This window comes from Ambystoma mexicanum, chromosome 3p, assembly GCF_040938575.1.
Source record: "Ambystoma mexicanum isolate Mex_15411 chromosome 3p, UKY_AmexF1_1, whole genome shotgun sequence".
NCBI lineage: Eukaryota > Metazoa > Chordata > Amphibia > Caudata > Ambystomatidae > Ambystoma > Ambystoma mexicanum.
Window position 1 is genome coordinate 737607638 of NC_090925.1, and position 26250 is coordinate 737633887.

Consider the following 26250-nt stretch of genomic DNA (forward strand, 5'->3'; position numbering starts at 1 on the left):
ATGTGTCTATTACTAGTCCTTAAAATTGAGTTCTTCCCTGTTTGACTCCAATTTTCTATACTGTCCTCCCTTGTGTCTTGTAGATAGGTTTGTGGTACGCGCTGCTGCTGCCTCTGATACCTTTTTGTTTTTCCATGTGAGAGAAGGTGCACATTAGCTTTGGCTCTGCTATTGCTTTAGTTCAAATACTTCATGTTAATAACGCACTACTGTTATTTACTATGGATTAATGTCACATGGCAGCCACCAACCGCAGGCCTACTTAGTATATTTCACCGCGATCTGGAATGCAACTAATTACTTTTTTCCATGCGCGCAATACAGCGTGCAGTCAGTTACTTCCTTTTAACATTTCCTTATTTACAGTGTGTAACGTACATCCATACAATTCACGCTTGAAAGAGTTCATTTAAACCTTTTCTTTTAACTTCAAAACTTATCGTAACGTTATAAATAACTTGTTGTTTGCACTTAGCTTTCTTCATCTAGTCCTGCTTCTTGAATTGGCACTTGCTTCTCTGTAGTTTGTTGTTCTCACACTGGCTCTTCTTCTGGTTTAATTATATTCTTGGAGGTTTTATTACTTATTTTACTAAACTATGGAAACTGTGACCTGGCCCTTTGGAAACTAGAATGAAAGGCAGTTTAGAACTCTAAAAAGAATTCCAAACTACCTCACCTCCGGCTCCAGCCAATCAATGCTGCTGAACTGTGCCTCCATCTTGCCCTGGGGAAACAAAGGCTTCCTGACAAACATTAAAGAATATCACATAGCCAATTAATGACCCCCAGAATCAAGACTGATTCCCAGCCACCTGCCTTAATCTAAAACTGATCACTACTTCTACACGTCCAACTTGAGTGCTTAAATTGTGAACTGTAATAAGGAAACCGGACAGTGTAAAGTGTGACCCTGACACTCGGACTAACCTAGAGAGCAGGGCTACTAGGAGCCAATATGAATAAATGGTTTAGATTCTGGCATTGGGCCGACTTTGGGGACATCAACCCTTTTAAGTGCACCTTGAACGACAAGCTCCTCCTTTGTAGCAAAACTTGCCCTTCCGGCGTGCAGGTGGATACATTCTCCAACCATCGGACAGCCATAGGGGCTTACAGGAACTCCTAGGAGGGCCTCTTCCCCTCCAACCCGGTGTTCAAGCCACATCTGGCGGGCCTCCACAGGCTTTACCCGCCCATAAAGAAGCCACATCCGGGGTGGGAACTTAATGTCATGTTGGGCGCCTGGGCACACAAACCATTTGAGCCAACGGCGGACACCAGGCTGGCCACCATTGAGACGGTCTTGCTAGTCTGCCTCGGCTGGCAGAGTCAGCGAAATCCAGGTGCTCGTCTCCTGCGAGCCATCTGCTACGTTTCAAAGGGACAAGGCGGTCCTGTGGACACACCCAGCATTCCTACCCGAGGTGACTCCTGCATTCCATCTGAACGAGGACAGGTTTCTGCCTACGTTTTTTGCAGAGCCCAAGTGCAAGGTACAGGGAGTTCTACATGGCCTCGGTCAGGCGGGCCCTGGAATTCTACTTGTCTAGGGCTAAGGGCTGCTGCAAGTTGGGCGCACTGTTTGCCACCTTCGACAAGCAAAAGCGGGGTATCAGGCCTCCGAGGCATCGATAGACTGGTGGAGGCTCTCGGCCATTAAAGAAGCTTATGAGGGACAGCATAAGCCACTGCCTGCCAACATGCACCCCCACGGGGTCAGAGCCAGGGCATTGGCCATCTCATTTCAGCAGCATGTCCACCGGAAGGTCATAAGCAGGGCGGCCTCAATGGCCACCCTTTCGGCTTTCTGCAAGCACTACTGTTTGGCTGCCAGCTCTAGTTCAGACATGCCTTTCGGACAGGAGCTTCTTAGAAACCTGTTTGCTTAAGGAGGGTCTCCTCTCCACCCTGGGGCTACACTCAGTTGTATTTGCCCATGCAGTATGGAGGAAGGGGGACAGGACTTAAGAGTAATTATAAGTGACTCACCGTAGTGACTAACTAGACCCCCTTTTCCCCCCCATACGTCCCGCCACCCCCACAACTCCCTAATCTGGTGTCATTAGGCAATGTTAATCTATTGTCGACGCATCTATGGGGACTGAGGTGTGGCACCGGAGGGCAGGGTCAGGGCCGTGCATGCTCCCAAGGCCGCGCCTCTGAGTTCCTCTGAAGTCTGAGGTTCGCCCAAAGACGTTAATGTTAAAGGATATTTGTACCACGCACTATCACCACCGGAGTGGTACCCTGGCCCTCTGGCGGCTCTGGAAAAAAGAGGGATGGGGTGGAGGTGAGTGGGAATAAGCTGGAAAAGTGCAAGAGAGCGGTGATGTGCTGTTGGTAGCCTCAACCCGGTGGGTCAATTGGTTGGCTTGGGGTGTTTTACGATGGGTAGTTGTCGTGTGCTGTTGTGCGAGTCTGTGTTGTGAAGTTTGTGCGGATTGTTGTGTGTAGGATTGTGGTTGTGTTTGGTTAGAGTTTGAGAGGTGTATGCGGAGGGGTGAAATGGTTAGTGGATAGTTTCATTGGCATTGCTGTCTGGAAGTTTATTTTTTATTTATTAATAATGTGTTACAGTTTATATTTAAACTTTACACATACTGATAAATTATATAAGATCAAAGATAAATACAATATAAAATATAAAACTAAAAAAAAACTGCGAGAAGAGTAGAGAAGAGAAAAGAAGAAGAAAATAAAAAAAAAACAATTTCATATTACATTATGCATATTACATATTAATTCTGGCTAACTAAAAAGATTTAAGTTACCATTAAGCTCATCTTAGTTTAAAACTTATTGCACTTGCTATTCTTCTGATCATTAGACATTAATAACGATTACACATACTGAGGTACATAGGACAAAAGATCATAGACCTCTACAGAAGTCAATGCCCTAGTGTTTAACAGGTTCATACAAAGATATTCAGAGTTCTTTCAATTTCCAACCATACTCTAAAGGTGGCAGTCTGCAGCTGCATACTTTGAGTGTTTGTGAGGCGTTGCCAAAAAGCAACTTCCCCTATAAACTCCGTATCATGGACAAAGTTGCCAAAGTTTACTAAGTAAATGTCCATCATATTTACACAACTAGTTAGTACATGATTAGCTGTTTCTTTGCATCCTTTATCCTTACAGAGTCTACAATATCTCTCTGTGGAAGATAAACCATTATATTTGCTTTTGTTAGTCAACAGCGGCAGATTATCAACCCTCAGTAAGAGTAAAAATCGCCTGAGTCTACTAGAGGGATTGAGGGTTAAATACGGCTGCATTTGTTTGAATGAGTAGAGCATGTAATGAATAAATTTGTATTTTGGAAGCTTGTCGAGATGTGCGTAGTTTTCTAGCCAATCCCAAAGGTCGATTTATTTGGATAGAGCTTTTTTTTGAGGATCAGTGGTGAGCTTCTCCCCACTCATGGTCCAGCATATTGTCCTCAGGAGGGCTTCAGTCTCCTTTTTCAGGTGGCATTTGGTGGTTTCCTTTGTACTTTCCATGCCAAATTCTTTTAATAGCCGAGACTCTGGTTGATTAGACATCTTTAAATACAGTTCTGCTCTCCTTTTCAGGACAATGGACCTTAGCGAGGAAACCCCAACTTCCAATCTTAGCAGTGCCATTGGGATAGACTGAGGGAGACCTAGAATTCTTCTCCAGAACTTCCCCTCTATCACTTGCAGCCAGCTTAAGTCCATTTGCAGCAGCGCTTCCAGCCCGTAAACGACCATAGGAGTTAATACCTGGGTATAGATTTGACGGATTCCACATAGTGACATTCCACAGTTCTGTCTTGCAAATTGGCTGATCAACGACGTTACTTGAGCTGCCCGATGTTTTCTCATTTGGATGCAAGTGTTATAACCCAGCCTGGCATCTATTTCAACCCCAAGATATTTGTATTGCTGGGTATATTTAATTTCTGTTTCATGCAGTGTTAGTCTGGGTCGTGCAATCTTCTTATTTGAAAAGACCATCACCTGAGTTTTCTCCTGATTGATAATTAGGTCATTGTTTGCAGCATATTCCCATAGCTTCAGAGCGGACCTCCGTAAACCGCTAAATGTATGATCCATAATTATCAGATCATCTGCATACGCTAATACTGCGCAGTGGATAGTGCCGACTACAGGAGAACAGTAATGTTCACTTAAGATGACACCTGGTAGATCATATGTAAACAGATTGTACAGAAATGGGGCCGTCACGCATCCCTGCTTGACGCCACGGTTCTGTGGAATCCTAGCTGTCAAATCCCCCTGAGTACTAAGTCTGCAGGCCACTGTATTGTCCTCATGCAATAATTTTAACTAACACAGAAGGATCTCGGGGCAGCCTAATAGTTCGAGTTTTGCCCACAGTTTTTCTCGGCGGACCGAGTCAAAGGCTGCTTTAAAGTCTACAAACAAAGCATATAATGGTGGATTTCCTTTCCTCATGGCTTTTGAGCGCAAAGTGTCCAAGATGATGATATTGTGGATTGTTGAATAGCCTCTCCGGAAGCCACTCTGAAATGTATTGAATATTTCAGTTTTGGTCGCCCATTCTTCTAATTTCTCCAGTAAAAGTGATGCAAAGAGTTTCCCTGTGCAGTCTAGCATTGAAAGTAGTCTAAAATTACAGGGATCTTTCTTGTCACCTTTCTTGAAGATTGGTATTAAGCAGGCATGTTGCCATGATTTAGGAATTCTCCCAACCGCTAATACTTTGCCAAATAATATGCTTGCAAATTTAGCCCAGAATTCCGGCTGGCTCCTCAGCACAGCATTTGAGAGGCCATTAGGCCCAGGAGCCCTAGATGACTTAAGCTTTTTAATTTTACATATTAGGTGTTCACTTGTTATGCTGAAAGGGACGGATCTTGGTGTCACTTTTTCTACCAGCTTACCCACCTCATCGATGGGGATATTGCGGCACATAAGAAAGTCTGTCCATTTATTTGCACTTATCGGGTTAATCAGATCCCTACTACCGCTACCCCTTGCTTGGCCAAGTAAAGACCATATGCTTCTCGAATTTTTGGAGCATATGGTTTGAACCATAGACTGCCATCGCTTAAGTTTTTGCTCGAGTCTTTTGGCTTTGATCCACGCTCTATATTTATTTTTTAGAGTTCTGCATACATCATGGTAGTCTCCAAAGGATTTGTTGGTACATTTAGCTTGTCAGATTTCTGCTCTTAACCTGCGTTTAGCATCTCTTATGCTTTTGTCGTATATTACTGACGTTTTATCATCTGTCGCTATTTGGTTTACAGCAGATGTCGCATGTATAGAGGAAAATGTGGTGGCCCAATGTTCCATCTCATTTATGGACATGTTTTGGAGCTGGGACAGTATGTTATCATCCACAGTTTGCACCGAGCTTCCAACCGCGTTTGTTTTTATCAGACCAGCATAGTCGGGTGCCCGAGTGGTTAGTTGACATATCGCCCAGGGGTTTAGTATGTATGGCTGGCGTGCCAATATTGCACTTTAACACCAGGGTAGAATGATCACTCCAATCGTTTGAGGTGATCTTCAAATCTCTTACTTTCAGGGCCATCTGAGGGCTCACAAATATATAGTCCAGGGTACTTTTTGCTTTCCCACTATGCCAGGTGTAATTTCCTGGGTTGTCGCTTGGAGTTCTGCCATTAATCATCTCCATTTCCCATTCATTGAAAAAGGTCTGCCAAGAGGCACCAATTGGATCTTTGATTTTGTGTTTCATATTATTTATTGGATTCAAAAAGGGATTAGTCGTAGTACCAGCTGCGCCTGACATATGACAGTTAAAGTCCCCAGCAATAATTACCGATTTATTAGTCGGAACAATCACCCAAGCCGCTAGTAATTCATGAATTGCTTCTTGAAGGGGTTCAACTCCATTTCCATAAGGTGGACTATATAGATTAATGATGAGCATATTTTCTTTGCATCCATCACTTATGCTCTCCATTTCCACTGCAATCACTTTATCGCTGGATAGTGTCTCCAGCTGTCTAGATTTAACCATGTTTCTAATACCTATAATCAGTCCTCCATAAGGTCTCCCTCTCCTTCCTTTCATCACCAGCGACTGGTAAATTGAATAGCCATTAAGTATTATAGATGCCCTCAACCAGGTCTCTTGCAGGCATATACAAATATTTTCGGTTAGGAGCTGAAGAGAACCTGCCGAGGCGAATAAATGCTTGAATCCTCTGCAGTTCCATGATACTAGTGAGGGGGTTCAATTTGAGTTCACCACCTTCGGTAATGCTGATGCTAGCCAGGTTAGCACATTCTGGACATCAGCTATCGCTACCTGATCCCTTTTCAGTTTAGGCAGTCCTTCGGTAGTTTATTTAACCACTGAGGGGGTTTTACGTGGCCACTTAGGATCCTCCTGGTCTGGATCGGCATCCACTTCAATGTCGACATCTCGAAGGCTTTCTTTGTAGTTGCGTATCAATTGAGCGGAGGAGATAAACTTACAATGAATGGCAGAGACATTGGCATTGACAACTTGCAGAGGCTCAACAAATTCGAAGTCATCTGATCTTAGTACCCGTAGTTGTGGGACTGCATGAAATCTAGTCATTAACTCAGATCTGGTAAGCCAGCTGTTCTCGCTTTGCTGGTACAGATTTTTAATGAGGCATATCCTGTTCTCTTTAGGAGGAACCTCCTTGTTCTTAGGGTTGACCACAGGTTCCATTCTGCTTTGATCTCTGTCGGCTGGTATGTTGCCTTCACCACCAGTTACATAAGACTCCTCAGGCTGCTCTGTATCAGCTATATTAACAGATACAGGTGTGGTTCCACCTTCTATTTCATAGTCCCCATCATCTGACAGTACCCAGCTTGTTAAATAGCCTGCTTGCTTCTTCTTACGTCTACCCCCGCCTGTGATTGGTTTCCTCGGTTTATTGTTCTTCCCTGATGTCTCCAATACAGGAGGTATCACCTCACAAACCTTCTTTCTCGTTGCTGCTCTTTTGGCTAGTCTCCGCTGTTTACGGGAATGAAATACTTCAAATGTGTTAACTGCATTAGGGGACTTTTCCAGGTGTTCCACTGTCTCGGTTGCCGCTGGATTTGGAAACAAACTCTCCCTTGAGGGTCTGACAGTAGTTGTTTCTGCAGCAGGGTTTTGTGTATGCAAACTTAATGTGGTTTCCAATATGCGTCCACACATTTTTAGCAGGATCTTGAGTGCAAATTGTACAGAAGCAACCGACGATTGTAATTCAGCCAAGTCTGTGGGGCTGGAAGATGTGATACTTCTTGCGTCCACCTCCTCTAAGTTCCAGCTCGGAGTCGTTGTGGATTTTTAGATTTGGTGTTGTTGACAACCTCACAGAGCCAGCTCTCGGGGGTTGAGTAGCTTCCTCTATTTGATCTCTCGGAGCCGATTGTAATACTTTGATCACCGCAGGTGTCATCGATCTTTGCATGGAGAGGCATAGCTCCAGTAGAGAGTTGTTATCAATATCTCCATAGTTCTCTTGATCCTGCAGGTCAATATTGTTCGCCCCCCATCATCCATGGTGGTAGAATTGTTTTCGGGGTGCGGATTCACTGTAAAAAAAATCTGTTATTGCACCTTTTATAACTGGTGCTGGCTTTGTTTGCTTCTCGTTGTCCATTGCTCTCTCGCCGTTCGTTGGACTACTCCTTATTTTCCGCTGACGCAGATTATAGCGTGCTTGGAGCTTCTTACGTGAGGGCATAGGGTTATTCTACTCTAAATCGTTATCAATATGTAAGACTGAGCTGTCTGGTATTATTCCTCTATAGACTCTATAGACTCAGCTGTATAACGATAGCTTCAGGGTCGCAGTAGATGCACTTGCCTTTCAGTGCTCACTGTCTCAGAAGTTCAGACCCGGTTCTCTGAGGTGTCCCTGGGACTCTCAGCTTAAAGGGAAAGAGACTAGTGCTTGTTGTGTACCGCTGTGAATCCGACAATTAAAAGGGCCCTCATCAGTGACTTTACAGCTCTACTTAGTCACATAGGTGTCCCCAGCCTGGCTCGCCAAGATCTCAATAGGTGTCACAGCTACACTGGCATATAACACAGTGCCAGCGAACACCTTAATCTGAGTGTTGCAGTGCAGTTGTAAAGAGGATCCGCCACGGGGCCGGCCACAAAGCGAGCAACTTAGCACAGAGATGCCACGATACCTGCGTGATTGTACTTGCGTGATTGTCGACCGTGTCCAGATCACACGCCCACCCTGGAGTCTGGTACTTGGGGCGCTACCTCATTCGCTCGCCTCCAGAAAGCTCAAACACTCCGGGCACCACGCTCGCTCGGTCCGCAGCTACAGCCGTCAGGCGATGCAAGGGCTGAGCCGCGTCACACCAGCCCGGCGTGGCACAGCAGCTCACTCGCGGCTCACGGCTCCCTCTCACTCTCCGCTCCGACTCCGGCTCTCGAGCGTCAGGCTGTCAAGCCGCACCTCTCCAGCGTACCAACGCTAACGTAAGGGTCATGCTAAGGCCGCTTCCGACTTCCTACGCACATGCTGTCTGGAAGTGAGACATTGAATTTTTCGTATTCTCTCTACGTGAGGTGCAGGAGTATCTCTGCGTCTCTGTCCTGATCTGGACTGTCCGATACTTGCAGTCACTTTCACACATGGCATCCAGTCACATTCATAACCTTAACCCATTTCGGCCTCGTCCACCTACTTGACACCTGTCTGTATGTGGGGCGGGCAGGCATTTGTGCCCACCCCGATTCGGGACTAGCTGTGAATACAAAATTTGTAGGGAAATGCAGGCCTTCCTCCTCTGATCCAGAATATTTATGAAAACATCAGTCGCCTGAGAGCTTAGTGGTCCAGACGGCCACATCCACTAGGCATTCAGCTTATCCTTCAATTCCCCCAGATAGGGACGATAAACAAATGGATGCCTGGTCCCGAAAGAGCTTTTCTTCGGGCATCATGGCCTTAAAATCGACAAATGTGACTTGCCCCCTTGCAAGATTCACATACACCCTGTGGGATTGTACGATGGCAGCGGCTGAACACATTCCTGAGGGCGAGGAACGGGAAGGTTTCCTCAACTGTGAGAGATGGAAAAGAGGCTATGGGGGAATGCCTCCAATCAGGACTGGACACTGCTGACTGCATCAGCAGGTCCATGGCACCTAGCACAGTGCTACGTAGATTTGCGTGGCTGAGACAGTCGGGCTTTGCAACAGATGTGCAGGCCAGGCTGCTCAATATGCCATCTAACAGCTTGAGGTTGTTTGGCAGCAAGGCGGACAAAAGTTTAGAAAAACTGGAGACCTCAAAAGCGGTGACTAAGTCACTTAGCGCCTCTATAAGACAACCTCAGCAAAACCCTTAGTCAGGCTCATCTTCTTGGAGGAGTTGACCATTTCTCCTCATTTGGGAGAAGGAAGGGACAGGCCAGTGAAAAAAGACAGCAAAGAAAATGTCCTCGTGGTGGAAGAGGAAAAACTGCTAGATCAGCCCCAGCAGCGGCAACTGTCCCCCCTTCCGCTGCGGCAGCCGCTGCAAAGCCACTCTGAGGCCTTGACCCACAAAACCCTGGTGGGAGGCAGGAACACCGAGCATCTGAATGAATGGCGGGGCATTACTTCAGATGCTTGGGCACTGGAAACAGTAGCCCAGGGTTACTACCTTCCCTTTCAAAGAAGGCCTTGGGACCACCCACTGGGAGCCAGCTCTGCCCAAATTCCAGACCTGCTTCTTGTGCAGGAGATCTTAACCCTGCTAGAGAAAGGTGCACTAGAACGTGTACCTGTAGTGGAGAGGAACAAGGGTTGGTACTCCCCTTACTTTCTTATCCCAAAGTAGGACGGAGGATTGAGACCCATCCTGGACTTAAGAAACTTGAACAAGTTCCTCAGGAAGGACAGGTTCAAGATGGTAACCCTTTCTCAGATCCTTCAGGCTCTTCAACTCCAAGACTGGTTGGTATCATTGGACCTTCAGGATGCTTACTTTCTTGTGCCGATCCATCTCAAGCACAGAAAGTACCTGAGGTTGGCGGTTCTCACTATCAGTTTCGAGTTCTGCCATTAGGGTTGACCTCCGCCCGAGGGTTTTCAGCAAGCTGATGGCTGTAGTGGCAGCAAATCTCAGGAGAGGGGGGGGATTCATGTCTAACCTTACCTGGACGACTGGTTAATCAGGGCAAGTTCACCCGAACGAGCCCAGGAACATCTGACCAGGACCTGCCACTTCTTACAGACTGGGCTTCTCCCTCAATTACAAGAAGTCAAAATGATACCATTCCAAAGACTCCAATTCATCGGAGCAGTCCTAGATACTTCCTTCGGCAAAGCCTCGCCTCCCGAGGGGAGAGCTCACCACATTCTGCAGATATATGATGGGGCATTTATAAGGCACCTATACACAAGTGTTTCAGATGGTAACACAATTTCAGGATGCCCAGCATCTGCGAGCCTTCAATTTTCTAAGGTTGCTTGGCCTCATGGCATCCTGCATTTTTCTGGTGCCAGAGGCCAGATTGAGAATGAGATACCATCAATGGGCCCTCGGGACTCAATGGTCCCAATTTTCAGGGAATATGTCAGATCTTTTGCAGGTTCCGACCAGAGTGGCTGAAGATCTGCTATGGTGGACTTGCAAGGACAACATTCTCAAGGGAGAACCTTTTTGGCAACCATGGCCGGAGAGAACGGTAGTGACTGACGCCTCACTCACAGGCTGGGGAGCCCACACCAACGATCTGTCAATCAGCGGCCGTTGGTCTCCATAGGAGTCCAAACTACACATCAACCTTTTGGAGCTGTGGGCGATCAGACTAGTGCTGAAGGCCTTTCTGCTCTCTGTAAGGGGAAAGAATGTCCTGATAATGACGGACAACACAGTGGCCATGTACTACCTCAACAAGAGAGGAGGCGTGGGATCACTACCACTGTACAGAGAGGCAATGCTGCTCTGGTTCTGGGCAATAAAGAAGGAATCTCTGTCAGCAGTTCACCTAGCCGGGGAGAACACCGCGTCGGACGCTCTGAGCAGGCAGAGCACAGTCTCCCACGAGTTGGAGATAGCTCAGGAAGTCCTTCAAGACATCTTCACCCTTTGGGGAACCTCTTGTGGATCTGTTCACGACCAGTGTCAACCAGAAGTGAGATCAGCACTGCTCAAGGGAATTTCCTCCAATAGGAGCTTTAGGAGACGCGTTCATGGTGGACTGGGAAATTCCACTTCTGTACGCGTTTCCTCCAGGCCCCGTGATTTCTCACATAATCAGGAGGTTGAGAAAGTTCGGGAAAACCATGATCCTAATTGCCCCAGATTGGGCCAGGAGAACGTGGTACCCGGACCTTCTGGACTTGTCCATCTGCCCTCCAATACGTCTTCCACAAAGGGAGGATCTCCTCTCGCAAGAGGAAGGTCGGGGTTCTCCATCCAGAGGTCAAAACACTCGGCCTTCACACATGGTTTCTGAGAGGCTGAGATATAAGTATTCCTTATGCACACCTTTGTGAAGCACCATTCTCTAGATTCACAAGGAGACCTTTTTGCCAAATCCGTCCTTAATACAATCCATGATTAAACTTGACCAGTACTTCCACCTCTATTTTTATATACAGCTTTGGGAGTTTATCTAAGATGAGGAATATTTGGGAGGACCCAATCCATTCGAAGAACAAGTTACTTACCAACTGTAATGTTCTTTCGATTGGATGTTCATCCCACGTATTCCTCATCAACTTCCCAGCCTACCCCACCGTACAGTTTACATCAATTGCACTCTGAAATCTGAGAGCTTGAGGTCTAAAAATAGGCTGGTAAACTATTCAGTTGGGCATATCGAAAAAACAGAACTGAGGCCAACGGGCACGGCACAAGCCTTTTATACTGCGGAGGACGACGACGCTCGATGGCAGCCCTCGAGGGACATGGACGTCGCAGCCTTGAGCACAGTGCCCTCTAGTGTGGAGAACGTTTTTTCCGAAGCAGCAAAGCTGAAGATACGAATATCTAAGATGAGCAATATGTGGGAGGAACATCCAATCGAAAGAATGTTACAGTTGGTAAGTAACTTGTTTTTCAGTTCAAGACCCATTTGTCACAATTCACAAAGATAAGGTGGTCCTGTGCACTGGGCCACGATTTGTGCCTAAATTTATTTCGACGTTCCATGTGAACCAATCAATAGAACTTCCCACCTTTTTCCAGAGCCCCACAAATGTTGCAGAAAGCCTCCACACACTTTGTGAGGAGAGCAGTAATCTATTGTCTGGAAAAGACCAAACTAAGGAAAATAAACCCGTTTTTTGTTTCAGTGGCAGCTGGCAGAGAGGGGGACCCCGTCTCTAAATCGGCTATTTCAAAGTGGATCATAAACTGCATCACACTGTGCTACACCTTGCCAAGAGAGATCTGCCCTTCAAGCCTAGAGCACACTAGTCGGGGCACAGAGCATCCATAGCATTCATTGCAAATGTTCCTCTTGAGTCCATTTTGTAAAGCAGCAACCTGGAGTTCTGTACACAACTTTACACAACACTACTGCCTGGATACTCACTCTGTCTGATTCTCAGGTGGGACAAGCAGTGCTAAGACATCTTTGCTACTGTTCCTTAAAACATCCCACCACCATCTCGGAGTATTGCTCGCTAGTCTATGCACCGCTTGTGATGCCAAGCAGATTAACAAGCATCGGAAGACCTGCATTACTTAACGTAATAGCATATCTAATGATTGTATCTGCTTACATGCACCCACCCTTCCTCCCCTCTTGGAGTAGAAGGAACATAGCTTACACCTCTCTCTCTCTCTCTCTCTGTACTCACTCACAATGGTCATAAGACTACCTCACGTCAGAAAAAACACAATCGGAGGGACCTTGACGCGTGAGGGATTTTGGGTACACTACATGTTTCTTTAGGGATAGTGTTACAGGCACGCCCATGTCGACGTCCCCTTTTCGATCCTGGAAAGAAAGATGCGATACTCTGCGATTACCACTAGATGTCGGACTATATGCACACCATGTGAATCTAAGCAGATACAATCAGAAATGCTATTACGGTAAGTAATGCATGTCATATCAAGTTAGTATCTCTAATAAACAATCAACCAAGGGCCCAGAGTAAAGTACTCACATCTGCAGTTTGCACACATTGCTCAGGAATGTTGAAATAAGCAGTTGAGTGAAAGATCTTACAGTGCTATTTACAGGATCTAGGGACCCAGTGATTTGGGCACCAGACCAATGATGATCTGGATGACCAAAAAAAAAACAAAACTTACAAGAGTGGGACCAGTCAGGAATGAAAATGTTGAAGATGACTCAAGGAAGATTGAGGATCCTGCCCAAGGGATCTGAACATCCCCGGTGGGGGAGGGGATGGGTTGGGTGGGGTGGGGTCAGCTAGCAGAAAATGAACCCAGTGCAGAGGTAACAATTGTGGTGAACCAGGATGCCCCATACTAACAGGCAGGGTACTGGTGTCCAATTACCATTCTGGACAATGGCAGCTTCCTATGCCAAAGAGCATGGGAAAGTGGTTGGGAAATGGCCTATAATCTGTACCAGCATGGCAACCCCAGTCCACCCAACCATTAGGACCATCGGGAGGAAGAGGATCACTAGGAAGGATGTCCAGCTGCCAACAGTGTAAACCATTGCTAAGGGAAATGACACTGGACCCAGCCGGTGTTGCAAGACCTGGTTTTAAAGCTGCAGCAGCAGCTTTGTGGGAAAATCCTCCAGCGGTTAAGTAAAACTGCTGAGACTGACCTAGATGAGCAGCATTGAGGAATGAACACTGTCTCCCCTAGATTTACCCATTTAAACATTGCCAGACTGAAGCCATCCATCCAATCTCACAAGTGTTCCTAAACAAAGGTTTTGGCGACCAGTGAATAGGTTTGTTGGGAAACTGCCGACCTTTCAGTTCTACACCAACAGGATGTATAATGTTTCCGCGGTCTATGGGTGAATCTCAACCAGCCAAATCATCTCTTGAGGTAGGTTACCAGGCTAAACTCAGAATGAGCACATGTTTGCGCAAGTGCCATTTTAGTTGTGTCTTGTGGTTTCACTAAACAGTAAAAGACCCAAATGGGTGAGAGAAGGGCATAAACCTACATTGATACTCCAATTGCTACAATAATGGTACATAGGGTTAATAATGTGGTAAAAGACTACACCCCTGTTGAAGGAAAAATGAAAATACTTATGCTACCATCCTACTCCCCCAAAACCAATGTAGTGTGATATAATTAAAATTGGGGAAACACTGGAGTACATAAGAACCACCCCTTTCCAGGGTGCCTTATGGGCAATCTTGAGCAATGTACTCAGAGGGTTACTGTGAGAGAGGGGCTTCAATAGAAGTTTCTCTGACCTCACACATGGGACAGAGGTCTAAAAAATTAAAATAAAAAGCAAATAAAGTTTTTAGGGCACCATTAACCTGGAGTTCTGTATTTTCATCAGTGATGCTCTGGAGGCTGGCATTTATAGTGTTGTGTCCTTTTTATTTAATAACACACTTATACTTTTAGTTTTTTCTCTTTATGTTTTGGGTAAGAACCATGTTTTCAGTGTATGCTGCACTTTTAGTACTGGACTTAAAAAAATAAAAAAGCTTAATATTAATTAAACCATTGTGCCTTGATTGAGAAGTGTTCTTCCCCAAGTGTTGCACTGCCCTGCTCATGTGGGGAGAGCTTCAACTGGAGATCTGGAGTTACAAGTACTTTTTTCCTTTACTTCCTATGACCTGCTGACCATCTGGACAATTGATGTTTTTTAAATGATCCTTCTGGTTTATGTACTTGCTTTTCCAATTGCAGGAGGCAAAAATCGAGAATAGGATTGCAGAGCTTAAGAAGGAAGGGTTCTGGTCTACAAGGAGATTGTCGAAGGTTCCTGAGCCGTCTCGCCCCAAGGTGCATTGGGATTACCTCTGTGAGGAGATGCAGTGGCTGGCAGCAGATTTTGCCCAAGAGAGGCGATGGAAGAGAGGCGTGGCCAGGAAGGTGAGCCCATGTTTGTACAATATGGCTGGTCTTCGAGGACAAATGAAAGCATTTTTTTTTTTTTTAAACATGTTTATTTTTGATCGACACACCAGAGAAAGGTACATTACAACATATTCTTTCATGACACTCTGTGCAGCTTATTGATCATCTCCTTCCCCATCAACCCCATTCCCGTCCCCCCTTAGTTAACGTCCAAATCTTGCTCTTCTGTCCGTTGTATTATCTCCGTGCTCCTTGCCGTTAGAGCGTTTGCTACCGCTCGTGGCTTAAAAGTTAGTGCTGGATAGCTCTGGTCTTAGTCTATTACAGGGGACCAGATGTTCGTGAAGCGGTGAAGGAGGCCTCTGTTTGCCGCCGTGATCTTTTCTGCAACAAAGATGTCCCAAAGTTTCAGCCACCATAGGATCATCAGGGGTCCCTCCGGCGATTTCCAGATTTGTGCCACTGTGATTCTAGCGGCCAGGAGGAGGCAAGTAAGGAGGGTGGCACTTCTACCCGACCTTGGGTATATGCCTGGAAGCGGGGCTCCTAGTAGGATTGATTCCGGCTCCAAGGGCAGCTTTATCCCAGTTATGTCTGCTATGGTGGTGATGCATTGGGCCCAGAAGTTTGCAACCACTGGGCAGGACCACCACATATGGATGAACGATCGCTGTAGGCTGCATCGACGCCAGCATCAAGGGTCCAAGGCTGGGTTGATACGGTATAGTCTAAGTGGCGGGTAGTACCATCTTAGAAGTAGTTTATGGGCACACTCCTGATTAGTGATGCAGAAGGCGGAGGCCCGCGTGCGAGACCAAATGTCCGACCAGACCTGGTCTTCTATTGGGTTTCCTAGGTCTGTTTACTATTGGTTCATGTAGGTTGCTCTGGCGACCAGGAGATTTGTCTGCAACAGCTTGTACATCGCTGAGATGCGCCCTCGGTGTGGGGGATCTGCGATTGTCAGCTCTGTAGGGTCTAGATCTCGGGTCGCTGCCTCGCGTGTTGTTGGATGGGAACACCAATGCTGCAGTTGCACGCATGTGAATCTGTCTGTTTCCGCCAGGTCAAAGGTGTTTTTGCATTGTTCAAAGGTGAGTGGCTGATTCCTCTCAAAAGCTGGTTTAGGGGAGCTGAGGCCGCCGGCGATCCAGTTCTTAAAGTTCACTAGGTGGGTTCCTGGGGAGAATGCTGGGTTATGAAATACCGGGGAAGCTGGGCCTAGGCCTCTAGGGATTCCCCTCTGTTTACAAGTCCATTCCCAAGCTTTTACAGTCTGCCTAGTGGAAGAGAGGATGTTCGGCCACGTTCTTCGGAGGACGAGGGAAAGGTGCCGGAGGAAGCGGAGAGAGGGGTAAGCGGGATTGTTCAATCTCGACCCATCTAAGTCTGTTCGAAGTTATCGTCCAGCCCACAGTGTGAGCCAGCTGGGCTGCGATCTGGTATTTCTGCAGGTCTGGGACTCCTAGGCCTCCCAGGTTTGGTTTGCTCAGCATCGTCTTGAGCTGGATCCTTGACTTTTTACCTTTCCAGATGAAGCGTAGTACCTTCCTTTGGAGGCGCAATAGTGGGGACCGGGGGATCAAAACTGGAATGGCCGAACAGATGTAAAGCAAGCGTGGAAGGAGGTTAATTTTACATGCCGCTATAAAGCCCAGTAGTGAGATCTCCTGCGAGAGCCAGCGAGTGAGGTCCTCCTCCAAGGTCTTGAACAGTGGTTGAAAGTTCGCTTGGTAGGTATCCTCCGGTTGGGCTGTGACCTGTACTCCTAGGTAGGGAATGGACTTTTCGCTGAGCTGGATCGGGCAGAGGGCTCTGAAAGAATCCTTATCTTCCTGCTCCAGTCTCACCCCCATGGCCGATGATTTCGCAAAGTTTATCGAGAATCCTGAAACTTTACCAAAGCGATGAATTTCTGCCAGGGAGGACCTCAGCGATTGGGTGGTGTCCGATATGGTTAATAACACATCATCCGGATATAGTGCTATTTTATGTTCAGTGGGGCCTACTTGGAGGCCTTTGATTCTGGGGTTCAGTCGGATCCTTTGGGCCAGTGGCTCCATAACCAGGGCGAAGAGCAGGGGAGACCAGGGACATCCTTGTCTGGTGCCGCATGATAACGGGATCGGGTTAGATAGGAAGCTGTTAACGCGGAGCAAGCTCTTCGGTGATTGGTAGTTCGCTAAGATGAGTTTCTGAAATGTGGGTCCAAAGTGAAAGGACTCTAGGGTGAATTGGAGGAATGACCAATCTATTTTGTCAAAGGCTTTAGTCGCATCTAAAGCTAGCACAGTCAATTTACGTGCATCTCGTTGAGTGACTTCAACCAGGTTTAGGACCCTGCGAACGTTGTCTGCAGCGGATCTATTCAGTACGAATCCTGTTTGGTCTGGGTCGATGTCTGGGAGCACTCTCGCTAATCGGTTGGCCAAGATCTTTGAGTAAATGTTAGCGTCCAGGTTTAGTAAAGAGATAGGTCTATACGCTGTGATGTCTCTGGGGTCTTTTCCCGGCTTCAGGGCGAGAACCGTGATCGATTCCTGCATGGATGAGGTGATGGACCCCGAGGTAGCGAAGGAGTTAAAGAGCGATGTGAGGGGGGTCACCAGCTGCGAGCGAAAGACTTTGTAAAAGCGGTTCGAGAATCCGTCTGGACCCAGGGCCCTTGGTTTGAGACTTTTGATGACTTTGTCGACCTCTTCGCTCGTGATCGGGGTCTCCAGCTCGTCTCGCACCGTAGGGGCGATCCGGGGAAGCGCTGCGTCTCGCAGATACGAGAGCTACTCTTCAGGTGATCTCGGGGAGGCTGTCATCGTGTCTGTGAGGTGAGTAACTGCGATGTGTTGCTTGTCTCCCTCTGCGATCTGGACTCTGCCTTGGGAATCGCGGAGGCCTAGGATGGAATTTCTCTTTCTGGTCTTCGCCAGTTTTTCCACCAGAAATTAGTTGGCCTTGTTCCCTTTAGCGTAGTAGCTCTGTTTAGTTCTGGCAAGAATCTGAGCTGTCTCTTCAGCGTAATGTGCTTCTAGCTTCTTTCGAGCTATCTGCAGGGCTCTATGGGTTCTGGGCGTCCAGTTTTTTGCTTTACATATAGCTTCTGCTCTCTCTACATCCTCCTGTAAGATCTGGCGAGTCTGGCGCTTCTTTTTGTGGTAGGCCGCTCCTTGGGAGATTAGGTCCCCTCTCACAACCGCTTTCATTGCGTCCCACGTGTTGGCCGGTGAGGTGTCCTCGCTCTTATTTTCTTTGAAGTAGTCTTTGATGGCTTGCGCTACCACATCCCTTAATGACATGTCATTCAAGATCGGGTCGTATAGGGACCACTTGCGTTTTGGGAGATGATCAGGGTCATGGGCTCTCAATGTTAGCATGACCGGGGCATGATCCGATAAGATTCTGGGACCTATGGTCATTATCGGTGTAAGCCAGGACTTGGGGGTGGGGGGGGACGCAAGCAGCAGGTCGATGCGAGAGTAAGTTCTGTGTACATAAGAATAGAATGAGTAGTCGCGGACCTCTGGGTGTAAGACTCCCATGTGTCGACCACATCTAAGGTGCGGAAATGTTTAAGTAGAGCTGTTGCCACACTGAAGTCTTTACGAGCAGGGGGGTGAGATTTATATTTGATTGGGTCAGGGGCTCCGTTGAAGTCTCCCTCTATTATCGTTTGACCCTCCACGAATGGCCGGAGGGCATCTTCCAGAGCAGAGTAAAACTCTTCCTGTTTATCATTCGGGGCGTAGATCGAGATAAGGGAGTATAGCTGGCCGTAGATCCGGCATTTAATTGCTACGAAGCGGCCATCTGGGCAAAGCAAAGTGTCTAAAATTTGTGGTCTAAGTGTCTTAGCGATGAGTAAAGCTGCTCCACCTTTTTTGGTGCCGTTCGATGCCAGGAATTGTAACAGGAATTGTCTGTCGCGGAGCCTAGTGAAATCTGCTGGAATCAGGTGAGTTTCTTGAAGGAATACGACTGAGGCCTCTTCGTTCTGTAGACGCCGTAGCATAGATTTCCTCTTCTGCGGCCCGTTTAAGCCTCTGACGTTGAGGGTTAGGAACTTCACTTTCATGTGTGGTTGAGGGTCATCGTGGGCTTTCCTCGACGGCTGGGGTGGGCTCTGTGGGAGAGAGTCATGAGTTTCAGGCATCATCCAAGAGCTTGGTGACAATGCGGTTCTCTGGTGGTCTTGTTTTATAACCTCTCCAACGGGAGGGCAAACTCAAACGGGAGGGTGAACATGGATGTGTGTGGGGGGCCGGGGTTTTCTGTGCGGCCTTCTCCACGGCCAAAAGGGCCAAAACTGTTTTCCCCGCCAACAGGGCTGGGGTAGAACCATTGGACTTGGTTCGCCTCCAAGGGTGAGTTGGTGACACTCCTCGGAGTGGGGTGTGGGCCGCTCGGGCCCGCGGCCTAGTTATGTTCCGCTTTAGTTTCGGGATTGGCTAGATCACGATCGAGGGGTATGACTGGATCATCGTATCTTCCGGCGTCTGTGCTTTAGACCAGGATTGTTGTTGCTGTCTTTGGGGTGATTGGTCCGGTTCTTCTGGTGGGAGATGAGGACTGGAGGAGAGCGAGGCCTCCCGGGAGTTTGGATGCAAGATGGATTTTGCGTCCTCTATGGCTGATTTTGCGCAGGGTTCCCTGGTATGTGAATTGGAGAGTGGAAGGGAACAGCCATCGGTAGCGGATCTGCTGGCTTTGGAGGAACAGGGTCAAGGGCTTGAGGGCTCTTCTTTTCTGAAGGGTCATCAGGGAGAGATCCTGGAATATCTGAAGTGGGGTACCCATGAATGAGAGCTCGACCTTGGTGCGGCTTATCGCCGAGATGGCCTCTTTGGTGGCGTAGAAATGGACTCTAGTGATTACATCCGGGGGGCCATCTGAGTCCACTCCTCGCCACGGGCGCAATCTGTGGCTTCGGTCCAGGACGAGTTGTGCTTTGTTCGTAAGCGGGAGAAGGGCCTGGAAAAAAATGCTTATATATTCTGCTAGTTCTCTGTCTTGGACAGACGACGTGACCCCTCGGATGCGCAGGTTATTCTGTCGTGCCCTATTCTCCAGGTCCTCCTGCTTAAATTCGAGCACTTCGCTTCTAGTCTGGAGCGCTTGAATCTCGCATCGCATTTCTATTACGTATGCGTCATGGCTCTGGGTTAAGTCCTCGACTTCTCCTAGCCTCTGTTCGGCTTCTGTGAGTCGTTGGTCTGTCTGTTCTAGACGTGTGGTGAGCTCGGTCATGCAGGACCTAAACTCAGCTTTGATGTCCCGCATGAAGGCCACGTTGTCATCTTTGGTGGCCAGCTTAGCTTGTTCTTCCGGGGCCTTCTGTGGGGTGAGCCTAGGGGGAAGGTCCGGCTTCTTTGCCTTATCCAGCGTTAGGAGCATGGTGGAAATGTCCGAGGACTTGGGTGTTTTAGCGGGCTTCGACATCTTGCCAGTACAATGACCCTGGGGTTTCTTTTCCGGATGGGTCGCAAAGGGTAGGGGACTGCCCGCCAGGGAGCTGATGTTTCAGGCTCTAAACAGGGCTGAGATCCGGGATATCAGGATGACGGTGGGCAGGGGCGCCCCAGGAATTCGCCAGGTGGCTGGGCCAGCGGAGGATCGAGGTTCAGGCTTCTATGGCCGCGTGTCCAGGTTACTCTGTCGTAGCTGGAATGCTGTTGGGAGAGGGGAAGCCGGAGTTCAGCTACTTATCAGGGACTCAAGTGATTCACCCCCGTTGGGCTGAGTTTAGAGCAAGCCCTCAGGGCCCTCAATTAGTGAGTGCCTCGGGGGGCCGAGCGCTTCGCTCACTCCGCAGGGCCGATGCTTATGGGGGATGGGCTCACCTCTCTTTTGTCCCCTCTCTCAGATGCCGCAGTTCTTCCAGTCCTCGGTTCCGATCTGGCTCCGACACTACTCGCTGGTCAGCCACAGAGAGGGGGAGCCCTTCGTTTTCACGGCTCCGTCCGCGTCAGTACCCTGGAAATCTTCGGGGCGAGGAATCTCTCTCCACAGCTCCACCTCCTCAGCAGGTCCCGTCCGCCATCTTGAAAACGTCATCGCCGGACTGCGAGCACAGGGGAGTTCGATCCATTTCAGTGCTTAATCTGGGAATAATGGAGCCTTACTGCACATTGGCGAGTGCCCCAGCATATCAGCTTACCATAGCTCCATCAGTCGATTCGATCCGTTCGCTAGGGGTTGATTAAATGCTAAATGCCGCGGGTCTCGGGTGGAGGCCCTCAGGGAAGCAGCCGCATCGCTGGCGCTCCAGGCCACGCCCCCAAATGAAAGCATTTTAATGATTATCTGACTATCTGCCATTGGGATGTGGGCTTTCAAGCGGAGGTGCAAGAGACGGCCCCGCCTTAGCTTGTGTCTTCAACAATTCTAATACATGATAACTGGAAATTCACTACTTCGTTTGTGGTGCAAGTCCTTGAGAATGTTTAATTTCTCCTCAAGGACACCAATCGTATGTGTTTAACAGGCTTTTCCCTTGCCTTCAACACTCACAAGGCACACTGGGTTGTGGGCCCTACTGAACAACTGGTAGTATCAGCTTGTGTTTCCAATGAGGTTGTGATGGGGATTTTGCCATGTATTCTCAAGTTGATTGCCTACCACAGAATGCAAGGTTGAATTTTAGTAGAGCTAGATATTCTCTGTGTTGTCCTGATTTCAAGTTTGATTCTGCACTTGCAGAGTGTTTGGTGTTGAGCCACATTTTTGAATGAATGCAACCCTGCGATCGGGAGCAGCATTTCACTTCTTCCCTTAAAGTTCCTAATGAACCCAAGGGAATACTCTTTTGCTTGGTTGAACAAAGGGAAGAATCCCAAACTACAGGTCAAGACATCTTGCCAGAGATGAAATAAACCTCTGGCCAGAGAGGAAATAAACCTCTGCTGATCCTGCGCTTTTCCAAGACGTATACTTAAATCCAAACCATTTCCCGGTATCTGTGGAAATGGGACTTTTACAGCACCAAGCAACGAACAAACCCTCTCCGTAACCAGTCAGGCAACACTACTCTGCCACCCAGGAGAAGGTAGCTGCTCTGTCCCACTCTTTACCCAAAGGGAAAGAGTTGATCGCAACACATGATTGCGACCTCTGTCCCCTGAACCCCCCATAATTCCTTCAAAAGTGGCAACCTGCTCCATGTTGCCACACAACTCTTGCTCTGATGTCAAGCACTCCTCTGACATCTGCCACCTTCTCGAACTCCTGGACCTTGATATTCTTGCTCTGACTGATGTATGGTTTAAGGACGGCTCTGAAAAGTTTTGACACCCTTCTCCATGAAGGCTACAAGATTCTCTCTGTGCCCATGCCCAACAGGTGTGGGCACAGAGAAGCCTTGATCTTTCATGAGTGGAACCCTGTTTCCATTATTCCCACTCAGGTCTACTCTTCCTTTTGAATGCCACTCTCAATCTCTTGGCCGCCAGGCTTGTCCACCCTCTTCCTCTCGGAATGACCTGGCTTTGCCTCTTCGTTCCTCTTCCCAACTCCTCCTGCTGGGGGATGGTAACATCCATCTTGACTCTCGGGACTCTTCAGGACCTTTCTGCAACCTGTGTGGCTCCCTTTCTCTTTCCATTCTACCCTCTGGTCCAAAGCACACTTCTGGCCACACCTTGGATGCTCTCATCGCCACAAATATTCCACGGTCTATTCCTCTCACTACCTCATTCTCATGGACTGATCATTCTCTTCTCACTTGAAACTCTCTTCTCCTTTAGCAATGGCACACACTACACCACCCCCTGCCTTCTTGGTCATCCGACCCATGAAAATTGTCTGCCTTTGCCTCCATCTACTCTCCTCTGGCTGACTCCCACCCTGATACAGCCCTCTCTAACTTTTACCGTTCTATCTCTAACACTTTTGACATTCTTGCTCCTGTCATGAAGCTCTGACTGAAGCCTGCCAAAAAGTGCAGCTCTTGGTACGACTCCGATCTGGCTGCCTTTAAACGCAACTGCATAGCAGCGGAAAGGAAATGGGGATTTTCAGGTGCACCCTCTGACAAACTGGCCTGCCGTCGTCTTCAAAGGCAATATAGACTCTGCCTCCATTCCATGAAAAGTCTACATTCAAGCCTGCATCTAACACGGCCAAACTTTCTGCAAGAAACTGGCCAACCCTACGGCAGCTGTATCCTCTACTGCACCCACCCCTGGCCGCACATTTCCCCACCAAAACTCAGGACCTCCTGTCCTCTCTCTCTCTTCTGCACCAACATCTCTGGGTTCCCCCTTGGCCACCCCCACCCCTGCCTCTGTTCTCTCGTCCCTTTCCCCTGTCACACCCGAGGAGGTTGCTAGACAAGTCCAGTCTATGAATGCCTCTTGCAAACAGATGGACCCCTGCCCCTCCAAAACCCTCAAGGACAATATTGACCATCTCGCTCCAGCCCTGGCCGACCTCTGCAACCTCTTAACCACTGGAGTCTTCCCCTCTCCTCTAAAGCACTCTTGTGCACCCTACGCCGACCCATCTATTCTGGCAAACTATCGCCCAATCTCCAACACCCCTTTACTGTGATTATTCCTCGAGGCTAGCTGTCGCTCAACTTAACCTCCACACTGAATCTGTTGGTTGTGTCCATGACCATCAGTCTGGCTTTGTAGCATCCAGAGGCACGGAACTTGCTCTTATGAACATATGTGACGACCTCCTCTCAAATCTTGACTCTTAACTCTCCCTCTGTCCTTATTCTCCTCGACCTCTTTTGCTTTCGAAGTGGCAAACCACAACATCCTGATCTCCCGTCTCCCTGATACCCTGGGCATTACAGATCAGGCCCTGGCATGGCTTGCCTCCTTTCTCTGACCGGCCCTGCCAGGTGGAACTTGGGTCCTTTCTCTCCTCTATCACTCTCTACTTGTGGTGTCCCCCAGGGATCTAACATATCCCTCTGGTTCTTCAATATCTACATGGACCCCTTGGCCAACAGGATCTCTACCTTTACCTCTAACTTTCAGTGTTATGCGGATGACTTTTTCAGGCTACAATTGGCCTCTTCCTCGCTCATCCCGACTGTCTATCTGCAATTCAGGCTTGGTGTGCCGCCAACGATCTCTGCCTGAATGCCAGTAAGACCGAGAACATCCTCATAGGGGCCCCCTGCTCCCACTTTCCTGCTTTCACTCTGGCTCTTTTGGCTCTGCACCCTCACCTACAATGAGTCAAAACATCTTGGGGTCATCTTCGACTCCATTCTCTTCGCACATCTGACATCTCCCAAAAGTCCCACTACCAACTGCACCTACTCGGAGGCATTCTACTGTTTACTCACTTTCCCCCAGAGGCTCACCACCTCGAGAGCTCTGGTTCTCTCTAGGCTGGACTAGAGCAACTGCCTCTTTCTCAACCTTCCTACTTCTACTCTCTGTCCTCTTCAACTCATCCAGAACAAAACCGCCAGACTTATCCTTGGCTTCAAACCCATGGACTACATCTCCCCGGCGCTGAAATCCCTCCACTGGCTCCCTGTGGCTGCAAGGATCAAGTTCAAGACCCTCTGAATAATCTACAAGACTTTCTGGGGCCAGGGCCTGCATCATCTACAACGCTCCCTTCCTAAATACTCTCCCTCTAGAGGACTCCGCTTGTCCTCCGACTCTCTGCTGGGGAGTCCTTTTCAGACACAGATTTGGGGGTTGATCTTTATCTCCTGCAGGTTGCCTCTCTGGAACAACCTCCCTGCCTCCCTCAGTCTTGAGCCGGAGCAGCTTAAGTTCCGGAAACTCATCGAGACCTTCTTCTTCTCCTCCTACTCCTACATCCCGTCCCCTTTCCTCCATACTTGTGGGACATCTCTCCGTCCTGTGGGACGGGCCCGGAGCACTTTGTTAAAAGCATCCAAATTTTTCCAAAAATGTGTCCTTCCTCTCTTTCCTGTGCGGGGCCCGGCACGCGGCCGTAACCACGCCCACCTTGGCTCTGCCCCGCGCATCGCTCCTCAGTCAACTGTCGGGCTCACCCTCAAGGCAGAGGTTCAGAAACTTCTGCTCCTCAGAGCTGTGGATCCCGTTCCCCTTGGGGAGCGAGGGGAGGGCTCCTACGCCCGGCTGTTTACGGTGCCCAAACCCAACCAGGCTGGCCTGCGCACCATCATAGACCTTTCCCAGTTCAATCTTTCCTTACCCCAAGAGAAATTCAAGATGATCAGCCCGGCCAGATTCGCTCCTCGTTGCAGGCGGGCGATTGGCTCAACGTAGTGGATCTTCAGGACGCGTACATGCATATCCTGATTTGGGCTCCACACAGGAGCTACCTCCGTTTCTCTTTGGGAGAGGAGCACTTCATTTCGGGTGCTTCCTTTTGGCCTCAGCTCGGCGCTGCGTGTCTTCACAAAGATGTCAGTGATTGCGGCCTATCTTTGTCTTCAGGGTATCCATGTGTATCCTTATTTGGACGATTGGCTTCTACGCAGCCCTTGTTCGCTGGCGGCAGCGGGCAACCTCCAGTCTCTCCTTCAGCTCCTGTTCCATCTTGGGCTACTGGTGAACTGGCATAAATCCTCCATGACGGTCTCTCAGGACCTGATTTTTCTGGGTTTTCGTTGGAACACGATCTACTGCCGAGAATACCTGACGGGGGACAGAATGGAGGATCTGTTGGCCACGTGTCAGATGTTTGTGCAGTCGGAGAGTATGTTGGCCTGGTGGTTCCAGAGGCTTCTGGGCCTCATGGCCTCGTGTGTGCTGGCTCTTCCTCTTGCTCGTCTCAAAATGAGACGGACCCAGATGGCCCTTCGGAATTTATGGCGTCAGGCAGTGGACCCAGACTCCATGCGGATAATGATTCCGGATTCCATGAGAGTGGACCTGGACTGGTGGTTATCTCTCAGCAATCTGTCTGGGGGCGCGGGGTTTCAGGACCCGGTCCCTATGCTGACGATCACGACGGACTCCTCCCTCCTTGGGTGGGGTGCGACGTTAGATCTCCTTCAAGTCTCGGACCTCTGGTCGCCTCAGGACAAGCTTCTGCACATAAACCATTTGGAGCTTCTAGCGATTTTCTTGGCGCTCAAGGCGTTCAGACCGGTCATTGTCAACAAAGTGGTCTGCATAACAACGGACAATGTGGTGTCAATGTATTACATCAACAAGCAGGGGGGAATGAAGTCCTCCCCCCCTCCCCCCCCTCGTGGACCTGTCCATCCAGACTTGGGAGTGGGCCGTGCTTCATGGTGTCTGGCTGCTTGCAGTGCACATCCCGGGCCAGCTGAATGTCAGAGCAGATGCTCTCAGCCGGCAGACAGTGGTCAGCTACGAGTGGGAGTTG

The 26250-nt window shown here is 48.6% G+C and overlaps 1 protein-coding gene across 1 annotated transcript in view; it reads left to right on the top strand.

The window, feature by feature from the left end:
- The window catches only part of SRCAP (Snf2 related CREBBP activator protein), a 2075623-nt gene that overhangs the window by 332041 nt on the left and 1717332 nt on the right, over window positions 1-26250 (top strand). Inside the window, exon 4 of the mRNA XM_069651627.1 lies at window positions 14791-14976. Within this exon, the coding sequence (XP_069507728.1) occupies window positions 14791-14976 (186 nt within the window). The remainder of the gene's footprint in view (window positions 1-14790; window positions 14977-26250) is intronic.